Genomic DNA, 12,317 nt, shown 5'->3' with positions numbered 1-12,317 from the left:
GAAGCACACGTCACACTGATCCCCAAACAAGGTAAAGATAGCACGTTGATCCCCAATTATCGCCCCATCTCTCTACTCAATGTAGATGTTAAACTATATGCTAAAATATTGGCAAATCGCATTCTGCCCATACTTCCCAACATGATAGCTACTGACCAAGTTGGTTTCCTCCCTGGTAGGGAGGCCAGGGACAATACTATTAAAGCCTTGAACATCCATCATTGGTTAACCACAAAACAAACTAAGGGCTTTTTTCAATCACTGGATGCGGAGAAGGCGTTCAACAGGGTAGCATGGGATTATATGATGCTTTTGTTACAACGCCTTGGCTTCCCCTCTCGATTTGTACAAATGATAATGGTCCTGTACTCGGTCCTTACAGCAAGGATATGGGTCAATGGCCACCCATCGAACGCCCTTCTCCATCGCCAACGGAACCCACCAAGGCTGCCCTCTCTCCCCGATCATTTTTGTTTTGACCTTGGAACCCCTCCTGCGCATGCTAAGAGAAAACCCAAACATCAAAAGGGTCGATATCAAAAACAAACAATTTAAACTTGCCGCATATACGGATGATATTATGCTATTTCTATCCGATCCCATAACCACTCTCCCTAATCTCTTGAAGGATTTGGACACTTTTAGAATAATTTCCAATCTAAAAATAAACTTCGAAAAATCTAAAGCCTTAAACATCACCCTGCCAGAAGCTGTGGTATCTCAATGCCGAATTTTTTAAAATCCCCACCAACTTATCAATGCTATATGAACGGAATTTTAGTCCCACACTCATTAAAATTCAGGATGATCTTCAAAATTGGCATAAAGGTCCCTTTTCATGGTTCGGCAGAATAGTAATCCTGAAAATGAATGTTCTTCCCAGATTGATGTATCTGTTACAAACTATCCCCATAGAAGTCCCCAATTCCTTCTTTAAAGTATACAAAAGTATGTGCAGAAAATGTCTTTGGTTTTTCACCGCCCCCCCAAGACTGAGCTGGGCTAAACTAATTCTCCACAAAAAATATGGAGGTTTAGGATTACCGGATATCCATAATTACTATAACGCCAACTTACTTACCAGAATAGTGGACTCTCATGTACATCAAAATGATAAAGCTTGGATTCCGCTCGAACATGAATTGCTCAGGTTCCACCTTCTAATCTTCCATGGATCTCTAAACACGCGATCCCCACAACCTGTTACACACATCCTCTGATAGGTTCCACATTACACGTGTTTGAAAAAACCTGCTGATCTCTGAACCTTGACCTGTCACATGGACCAATGACCCCCTTATCCATGAACCCGGACTTCCCCCCCAGATGTCAGAGGGCATGATCCTAGAAACACAATGAATAGGACCCCATATAGAGCACACCAATTCTTTGATAATGATATCCTACTATCACATGCCACCATGGCTTCTAAATTTCCCGAACTTCACTTACCTTTTTTTAAATATCTCCAACTTAGGCACTTTTTCAATTCAACCAAACCATGTTCACGTTGGCATAGAGAGCTCACCCCTTTTGAACTACTTTGCAGTCGAATACATCTAATCTCGACAATTGCAGCACTATTAAGTTCAGACACCACCCCACATAAAAAAAAAAACCACAACAGCTCTGGGAAAACGAACTATCGACCACCATTACTAACGATGACTGAGCTAATATTTCTGAGCATACACGCAAAGGGTCTATAAATGTTTTGGTGCAGGAAAACAGATAAAATCTGTTCAAGGTGGTATCGTACTCCTGATAAAGTACACAAGCTATTTCCCGATGTCCCATCGACATGCTGGAGATGCAACGCGGCCACAGGAACATTCTTACATGTATGGTGGGAATGCCCAATGATTCAACCATACTGGAAAAGTCCATGCCAAAATTATCAAAATAATTACGTATGTCCCAGAATATTCCCTGGCCCAATATCTACTGCACCACACGCCACTACCGAAACAAGCCTACAGGAAGTCACTTGCATTACATATGATCAATGCAGCCACCCAATGCATTCTCAGACATTGGAGAAATGCAATCCCCCCTACTATTGCTGAATGGTTCCAACAGATTGATAGGATTGAAGAAATAGAAAGGCTTATTTACCAAGCTCATGATAGACACGCAAAATTCAGTGGTACTTGTGCCTGTTAGATACATTTTAGAGAATCCATGAAAAACAACACCATTACTCCTTCACTCCCAACCTAAAGTAGGAACACGTTTTGCATTTCATCTGACGTCAACTTGGTCCGTCTCCCAAACACGTCCCTTCCCCACTCCCTCTCTTACAAGAGGCATCCCTCAGAGGCTAATCTTTCACTTTTCCTATTTACTTCTTAATAAGCCAAACAATCCTCAAGTATGCCTTCCTCAAATAGGCTTACACTTATGACACACATAAACGTTGGAATACGTATTAATGAGTAAAAGGAACATGCATAGACACTCCACCTACTGGACCACATCAAGTCTCCTTGTGAGTTTCTTTATCTGTATGACAGTTCTCGCCCGTTCACAGTGAGTTCCCTATAGGAGTGGACGGATGCCGGGGACACTTGAATGGGGAATTTTTTGCCCCTAACATATATATCCCTGATCCTTAACAGAAGAACGAAAACCCTCAGGATGATAATTTCGGTAGAACAGGGTACACATCACACTAGTCTACTGGCTATAGTCCTGAGAGACTGTTTAGTGTGACTACATAATACTTAGGATTTTGAATACTTATTTTTTTTTTTTTTTGTGCTGACCTCCTCACACGAATCATGCACAACATATGGCACAGGGTTAAACTATTCACTCACTCCTGGTCCTCTAGCCAGGTAACATGTTGTACTGTAATTTGATTGTATCACGCTGATGCTTCAGTCGAACTGTATTTTCTTAATTTTTCTCTGTTTATATGATTTACTGCGTGTATACTATTCTTGTACTGTGAAATTCTTAAGAAACTTTTTTGAAACAAAAAATCTGATAAACGTATGAACCAAAGACCAAGTCGCGGCCTTACAGATCTGAGCATGAACATGTGTTTTGCAAACCTGAGCAGTCGCCTTTAAATAGGTTCTGATCGCTCTTACTACATCAAGGGAATGTAGTGCCTTCTCTTCCCTAGATTGAGGCTCTGGGGAGAAACAATAATAATATCTTGGTTTAAATGAAAACCTGTTACCACTTTTGGTTGGAATTCAGGATGAGGACATAAAACCTTCTCATCCTTATGCATGATCAAATATGGATCTTTACAAGACAGAGCTGTTAGTTCCGATACTCTTCTAGCAGAAGAAATGGCAGAGATTATCTTTCTTGTCAAAAAGAACCAAGGGAATTTCTCCTAAAATTGCTCAAACGGCTGATTCAGCAAAGCCAATAAGACCAAATTCAAATTCCAAGGATTAGAGGTGCCTTGATAGGGGGATTAATCCATGTTAACCACTGAATAAGCTATGCACCAAGATTGGGAAGCAAGAGGCCATTAGAAGGAAACACTGACAAAGCCTGGATCTAAACCCTTGATGGAAGTGAAGGCCAACTTAATTTCAGATCCCATTTGCAGGAAATCAAGCATCCTGTCTATGACATATTTCCTGGGGTGCCAACCCCTGGATCCCCACCAAGAAACATATGCTTTCTAGACTCTATAGTAAATGATTCTGGAAGCCGGCTTCCTGGCATTAATCAAAGTAAACACTACCTGAAGGAGATCACCCACAATCCTTTATAGAGTGGGATTCAACAGTCAAACCTGTTAAATTTGTCATCCATAAAGGTAGGATGGAATACCGGACCTTGTGCGAGAAGGTCTGGCTATAATGGCCAAACGACTCCTACTGCCATCTTTATAATCTTGGTAAATCAAGATCTTCTGGGGCCCGCTGGGGCCACCAGAATCCCCTCCTTTCGTTCCTGCTTGATCCTGTGGAGAAGGCAAGGAAGTAGAACTGGAGGAAATGCACAGATCAATAAAAAAAACTGATCCCATGGGAGGACTAATGCGTCTGTTCCGCCTGCTAGTGGATCCCTTGTTCCCGACACAAAGTTGTTGACCTTGTTGTTGAATCTGGACATGAATAGGTCCATGTCCGGAACACCCCATCTCTGACATACCACTAGGAAGATGTCGGGGCGAAGAGACCATTCTCCCAGAAAAAATTGTTGGCGACTCAAGTAGCAAAAAGGTAAGGGAGTAGACAAGCAACCCGTCTTGTGATGCTACGCCTTCCATATTAGGAGCCTCAGAAGAGGATAAATAAGTATCTTCCAAATATTTGGGAAGATCTACTTGATCCCCAGCCTCCTGCACCTCAATAAGAGCGTCCTGAGCACTAGATGGGAATCTGCTATGTTTAGCCCCACTATGGAGAGAATTCATAGCATCAATCTAATTTCCAAATTACAAATGGTAGAAGAAAAAACCTCTTGTATGATATATACAGGGACTGAAGTGTTTATGCAATAACAGTTTCCCCTAACGGCTCAATCTGACCAGCTGCATCCCTCTCAGAAGAGGATGACATTCTTTTGGAAATGGATTTAGTTTATAGTGAAAACCATTGACCCCTTTAGAACCCTTAGAGGAGTTTCTGGTCTCATTAACACTCAGTCTGAAGCATAAAGCAGAGGCACTACCAGCAAAAGAATGTACACTGCTAGGCTATAGTCTAGCGCCATTAGCTGCTATTAATCCTAGCCTGGTAAAGTATAATGCGACAAAAGGAAATGCCTGCATCACTAACCAGAACGAGCCATCCTCCTCATGTGTCCCTCCACAGCCAGCAGCAGCTACACATACACAGCGCTTTAACACTTCCTCATGTGTGGTCGGCATCTGCCACGCGTTTTCCCTCGCGAGCGGCGGCTCAGGCTTTCTGTAAAAACAGCAGGCACGGAGGGGGGGTAAATCCTCCGCTGAGCGGCCACACGTTCTGTCCCTTTTTTTTCCAAAAAGGAAACTGCTTTTATATCAATCCCCCGAAGGGGAAAAGGACCAATATTGGGGGCGCAGGAGGAGAAGCAGACCCCCCTTTCTTACCGGAGGATCTGTTGTGGCCGGAGGAGAGGAGAAATGAAAGGCTTCTGCGCTGTTGCCAGCATCAGGTCAGTGAATGCTCAATACAGCCCCCAGTGGCGACACACAGGCATGACAGCATTATACACAGAAGGAGAAATTCCTGAGAAAATCTCCCTACCTTTTCCTCGCAGCAGGGTTATCCGAGATGAAAACCCAATCTTCACCCTTCACGGTGGGCCAAGAGACCTTTAGGAAACCTTCAGGAACAGGGGAACCTCAGGTCACCCACAATCCTGAACCCGTGACAGCACCCTGCCAGTAAAAACTTTATGGCCTTACTACCAAAAAGTACTGGATACCAGGGTCCAGCTCACTAAAGAGAAGCATTCGCAAGCAAAAACTTGTTTTTTCGGACACAAGGCCCGGGTACCATCCATTTAGCCCATGAAAGGACATCAGAACGGATCCGGTCAGCATGGCTAGCCCCAGCAGGGAAGCTTCCAGTGGAGCTCAGCACAGTATATCTTTACTCGTGACCAACACCTTAGATACTGGCGAAAAAAAACTGAGGACTCCCAGTAGTGGGAGGGTTTATATAGGGAGTACACTTCTTGCCTTAGGGCGTGCCAGTGTCCATCACCTATCAGTGCCCCTATAACCCATATAGTAAGTACTATGGCTCTGTGTCCCCTGATGCAAGAAAATAAATTAATAGCTTCCCTTTTAGGATAGTAAGCTTGACAAAGGGGCAGGACGGTCCCAAAACGCCTAGCTATGTTCCCCCCACAAACATCACATGTGACATCAGCATGGAGTCCTAGACTGTCTCCTGTATTGCTCTTTAGGTTACAGCTCTGGGAGATGGAGCGAGCTGCATTCCATCCACTGAGTTGTTTCCTTGCTCTACTCTGCATGGCCTCATCCCTGCTGAACTCTGCGGACAGACATCAGTCTCTTCTGGTCAAGCAGACAATCTATCCCAGGGTGGACTGACTAAACCCATGTAACTTTGAATTGTCAGAGCTTTAAGTTTCACAGGGAATACATACATATGTGTAGGTTTCAAGGCATGTCTACCAGAGGAGCTTCTCTGACTCCACCAGGATAGACCCACCCCCCACCACCCATCCACAGAGATCAAAATAAATGCATCAACCAGGAGAGAGGATGAAAAATCAACCAACCAGGTAGTTTATTTTTCACAAATGAAATACAGCTTTTCTAACAGTTTGCATAGTGTTTTTTGTGTATATTAGAGTATTTATTAAAACGGACACAAACAAATGTAATGATAGTAATAAAACATTGTTTAAACAATTGTACAATCATTTTGTGTTGAATTATTGCACTATACATTTAGAGGAGTTCAATATAAAAATGTATAAAAATCAAAATCATCTATAGCAGATATATTGAGTTACCGATCATTAGCCAATCCTTTTTGTCAAGTATGAATATAGTATTGTACATGGTAATAAACTGACTGGTTACTGAACATCACTCTCGGCATGAACTACTTACCCAACCAGGAGGAGACATGCACACACTAATACGAATCCACATGTATACTTGAGAGCACTGTTTATTTGCTGTAAAATACAGAAATAAAATATATAAAACATGTAATTCTAAGCCCATTTAAGTGCACAGTATAATTAAATTGTCAATTTACAGCATGCAATTATTTGGAGATCTTAGTCTTACTGTGACCTTACACTGTAATGAAATTCCATTATTAGATACAGAATGAAGACTTATACTCATTCATATATGAAAATGACAATAGTACCAAACGGAATTTACAAAGAGTCCACATTTTATTTTTGTGGTTTGGGAACATATTCTAATAACAATCTCAAAATGTCCTAATAGATCAAAAGTACTAATGACATTTCTTTAAAATAAAACTATAAAGTGTATGCTTCAAGGTGCACTAATAGCCCAAGCTACACACATTAAAGAAAGAAAAGACTGTCAGCCATTTTTGTTTTATTTTGTGACATACAAAATCTTGAGAATATTTCTACTACCAAACCTTACTTAAATGGGTGAAAAAAAATAAAAATAAAAAAAAATAAAACACACACACAACAGTACTGCAGAAAGACCTGCACCAATCCCATTCCCGACATACAGAGAGCTTCCTTCAGTCGATCCATGAACAGAAATAAATGGTATAGGTAGGTATAGGCCAGGTCACTGTACAGGAAGTAGAAATAGATGTGTGTGCGACTCCTGTGCAGTGACAGAAGAGACCCGGCCGGGAAAGAGGTTCAGTACCTAACTGCTGTCCACACAGGTGACAAGAGTGTCACTTTTTGCCAAACAAGGAACTGCAGTTTACTTACTGAGATGAGGATTTCTTTTACATTCCCTAATAGCTGAGCAAGTATAACTAACGGAGGCAAGACAAGGATCCTTAAATCGATTGTAAAGCAGAAGTTTTGTTTATCTTTATGCATTAGGATAAAAAGACATTTGTGCAGCAGCCCCCCAAATACTTACCTGAGGTCCCTCTAGATCCAGCGATGTTGTAGGAGTGTCTTGGCTGCCGTGACTTCCCTCCTCATTGGCTGAGACAGTAGCAAGGTACCATTGGACCACGCTACTGTCAAAGTCAGTCAACCAATAAAGAGAGAAAGGGGGTGGGTCGGGCTTAGCTCAGGTGCCCCCATAGCAAGCTGCTTGCTGGGGGGCACGCTCAACAGGAGGGAGAGGCCCAAGAACACCGAAGAGGGACCCAAGAAGGAGGAGGATCTTAAAACACTTTATAGTTCACTTTAAAAGGAGAAATAACCTACCATTCAGACCAGATGACTAGGAGGGTCCCTAGTGGAAAGTAGATATAGGAGGACTATAACAACTTGGAGGATTTATTTACATGCTTTACAAGCACGAAGCAGGTGGCGGAATCATGGTCACAAAGGTTGATTATTCACATAAAGGTGACAGGGAAAAAAAAAAAAAAAAAAAAACACAACAAAATTTATATGAACTTTAACCACTTGCCGACCGCCGCACGACGATGTACGTCGACAGAATGGCACGGGCAGGCATATGGGCGTACATGTACGTCCCTGCCCCCCCGGTGCCAGCGGCGGTCGGTTTTCATTCAGAAGCGATCCAGGATGAGGGGCGGCCATTCATTCATGGCCACCCCTCTCGATCGCTCCTGACGAATGGAAGTGAGGCGTGACATCACTTCCTCTCCTGTAATGTAAACACAGGAGAGGAAGTGATGTAATCTCTCCTCCGTGTCGGTATTTTTCGTTCCGGCACCGGGGAGAGAGGATCGGTGAGTTGCACCAACACGACACTTCACAGTAGAACATGCCAGGCACACTCACACCCCCCCCTTCACCCCCCGATCACCCCCCCATCACCCCTGCCCCCCAGTCACAGTGACACCAATAGCATTTCCTTTTTTTTTTTGCATTGGTGTCATTTGTGACTGTAATAACTGTTAGGGCAGTTAGGGTTAGCCCCCCTTTAGCTCTAGGGTACCCCCCTAACCCCCCCCCCAATAAAGGTTTAAACCCGTGATCACCCCCGTCGCCAGTGTCACTAAGGCTGGGTTCACATTGCAGCGGTTTATGAGAACGGATGTGATTCGCACCGCACTGCAGTGCAAATCACATCCGATCTCTGTGCGATTCGAGTTCAGCCATACAGATAGTATGGCTGAATACCCGCCGCACCCGCCGCAAATTCGCACGGGACCCTTTTTTTGGTCCGCAGCAGAATCGGATCGCATGGGTGTTCACACCATGCGATCCGAGTTTGCAGATCGCACTGCGATATGCGAACTGATCTGGGGGTGTCAGTAACATTTCACTGACACTCCCAGCAGTTCGCATAGGGCAGTGTGAACTGCCGCCGGGAGGCATGCAATGCGGGAACCCGCCGCGGATTTGTGGCGTTCCCGCATCGCTCCAGTGTGAACCCAGCCTAATAAGCGATCATTTTTCTGATCGCTGTATTAGTGTCACAGGTGACGCTAGTTAGGCAGGTAGGTATTTAGGTTCGCCGCAGCTTTTTATAGCGCCAGGGACCCCCATATACTACCGCATAAAGCCCCCTGATTGCCCCCTAGTTAACCCTTTCACCAGTGATCACCATATAACTGTTACAGGTGACGCTGGTTGGTTAGTTTTTTTTTATAGTTTCAGGGCACCCGCCATTTATTACCTAATAAAGGTTTAACCCCCTGATCACCCGGCGGGTGTCATTTGTGACTGTAATAACTGTTAGGGCAGTTAGGGTTAGCCCCCTTTAGTTCTAAGGTACCCCCCTAACCCCCCCAATAAAGGTTTAACCCCGTGATCACCCCCCGTCGCCAGTGTCACTAAGGCTGGGTTCACATTGCAGCGGTTTATGAGAACGGATGTGATTCGCACCGCACTGCAGTGCAAATCACATCCAATCTCTGTGCGATTCGAGTTCAGCCATACAGATAGTATGGCTGAATTTGCGCCGCACCCGCCGCAAACTCGCACGGGACCCTTTTTTTGGTCCGCAGCAGAATCGGATCGCATGGGTGTTCACACCATGCGATCAGAGTTTGCAAATCGCACTGCGATATGCGAACTGATCTGGGGGTGTCATTAACATTTCACTGACACTCCCAGCAGTTCGCATAGGGCAGTGTGAACTGCCGCCGGGAGGCATGCGATGCGGGAACCCGCCGCGGATTCGTGGCGTTCCCGCATCGCTCCAGTGTGAACCCAGCCTAATAAGCGATCGTTTTTCTGATCGCTGTATTAGTGTCACAGGTGAGGCTAGTTAGGCAGGTAAGTATTTAGGTTCGCCGCAGCTTTTTATAGCGCCAGGGACCCCCATATACTACCGCATAAAGCCCCCTGATTGCCCCCTAGTTAACCCTTTCACCAGTGATCACCATATAACTGTTACAGGTGACGCTGGTTGGTTAGTTATTTTTTTAATAGTTTCAGGCACCCGCCATTTATTACCTAGTCTCACTAGTGTACCCCTAAATTTAGGGGTGTCTACTTTCCAAAATGGGGTCATTTGGGGGGGGGGGGTTTGTGCCATCTTGGCATTTTTATGGCCTTCAAAACTGTAACGCCCTTAGAAAGCCTGAAGGCGGTGCTTGGTTTTCGGGGCCCCGTACGCGGCTAGGCTCCCAAAAAAGTCCCACATATATGTGGTATCCCCGTACTCAGGAGAAGCAGCAGAATTTATTTTTGGGGTGTCATTTCACATATGCCCATGGCATGCATGAGCAATAAATCATTTAGTGACAACTTTGTGAAAAAAATAAAATAAAATAAAAAGTTTGTAATTTTCCCGCAACTTGTGGCAAAATATAAAATATTCCATGGACTCAACTGCCTCTCAGCAAATAGCTTGGGGTGTCTACTTTCTAAAATGGGGTCATTTGTGGGGGTTTTGTGCCATCTTGGCATTTTATGGCCTTCAAAACTGTAATAGGTAGTGAGAAGTGAAATCAAAAAATTTACGCCCTTAGAAAGCCTGAAGGCGGTGCTTGGTTTCGGGGCCCCGTACGCGGCTAGGCTCCCAAAAAGTCCCACATATGTGATATCCCCGTACTCAGGAGAAGCAGCAGAATTTATTTTGGGGTGTCATTTCACATATGCCCATAGCATGTGTGAGCAATATATCATTTAGTGACAACTTTGGTGTAAAAAAAAAATTTTTTTTTTTTTTGTCATTATTCAATCGCTTGAGGCAAAAAAAATAAAGATTCAATGGGCTCACATGCCACTTAACAATTTCCTTAGGGGGTCTACTTTCCAAAATGGGGTCATTTGGGGGGGTTTTGTACTGCCCCTGCCATTTTAGCACCTCAAGAAATGAGATAGGCAGTCGTAAACTAAAAGCTGCGTAAATTCCAGAAAACGTACCTTAGTTTGTAGATGTGACAACTTTGCGCAAACCAATAAATATACAGTTATTGACTTTTTTTTTACCAAAGACATGTGGCTGAATACATTTTGGCCTTAAATGTATGACTAAAATTGAGTTTATTTGGATTTTTCTAATAACAAAAAGTAGAAAATATCATTTTTTTTTCAAAATTTGCGGTCTTTTATACGTTTATATCGCAAAAAATAAAAATCGCAGAGGCAATCAAATACCATCAAAAGAAAGCTCTATTTGTGGGAAGAAAAGGACGCAAATTTTGTTTGGGTACAACATTGCATGACCGCGCAATTACCAGTTAAAGCAGCGCAGTGCCAAATTGTAAAAAGACCTCTGGTCATTGAACCAGCAAAATGGTCCGGTCTGAAAGTGGTTAATATTGGACTACACCAAATAATACTTCCCAATATCACATTTATTCATATGCGAGTATTTATATATATATATATATATATATATATATATATTATATATAAATATATATATATATATATATATATATATACACATACACATACACACACACACACACATATACACACACATACACACACACACACACACACATACATACATACACACACACACACAGGGCTCCACAAATCCCAGGCGCCACTAGAAATTGTGCCCAGGCACCTGGGTTTTTGTCAATGACAGGTGCCTCTGTTGGTCTGTGTCTGGTGCCTCCATACACAGAGCACTGTCTGGTAGTCTGGATGGAGCAGGAAGAGAGCAGCTCAGCAGCCTCGGACATCCCTCCTCCCTTCTCCACACACTTTTGGCAGAGCAGCGCTGCAGTGTGTGAAACTGTGTGTAGAGAGGAGCTGTCAAAATTGAGGCTGAATGTCGGGGTGGGCGGGACCCAGCTTTCCAATACCAGCCAATGGGATGGGATCTGGGTGGCCGACTACGTGTATGTAGCCCCCTCCCCTTTCTTAAGCGGCCCAATCATTGGCTGGATAGCTTCCAGGTTCCGGCCACCCGGGTCCTGCCACCTCTGACATCATGCTGAATTTGTCAGCTCCTCTCTCTCCATACAGTTTCACACAGTGCAACACTGCAGGGAGCATTCAATTTCACAGTTACACTATCGGCCGTGAAACCTGCCAGTGCTACCCGCCAGTGCCACCTGCCAATGCCAGTGCCATCCAATGCCACCTGCCAGTGCAATCCAGTGCCACCTGCCAATGAGTTAGTGCCACCTGCCAGTGCAATCCAGTGCCACCTGCCAATGCAATCTGCCAGTGCCATCTGCCAGTGCCAAGCAGTGCTACCTGCCAGTGCCAATCAGTGCCACCTGCCAGTGCCAATCAGTGCCACCTGCCAGTGCCAATCTGTGCCACCTGCCAGTGCCAGTTAGTGCCACCTGCCAATGCCAGTTAGTGCC

At 44.2% G+C, this 12,317-nt stretch overlaps 1 protein-coding gene across 1 annotated transcript in view; it reads right to left on the bottom strand.

Moving 5' to 3' along the window:
• Nucleotides 1-12,317, bottom strand: part of LMBRD1 (LMBR1 domain containing 1) — a 340,404-nt gene that overhangs the window by 139,666 nt on the left and 188,421 nt on the right. The window contains exon 5 of the mRNA XM_077487418.1: nucleotides 6,548-6,615. Within this exon, the coding sequence (XP_077343544.1) occupies nucleotides 6,548-6,615 (68 nt within the window). The remainder of the gene's footprint in view (nucleotides 1-6,547; nucleotides 6,616-12,317) is intronic.

The sequence above is a fragment of the Lithobates pipiens genome, unplaced genomic scaffold (assembly GCF_037356315.1).
Source record: "Lithobates pipiens isolate NorthernLeopardFrog02 unplaced genomic scaffold, aLitPip1_a1.2 Scaffold_18, whole genome shotgun sequence".
Classification (NCBI taxonomy): Eukaryota; Metazoa; Chordata; class Amphibia; order Anura; family Ranidae; genus Lithobates; species Lithobates pipiens.
Note: the sequence above shows the minus strand (reverse complement) of the source record. Positions and strands in the feature narration are given on the sequence as shown.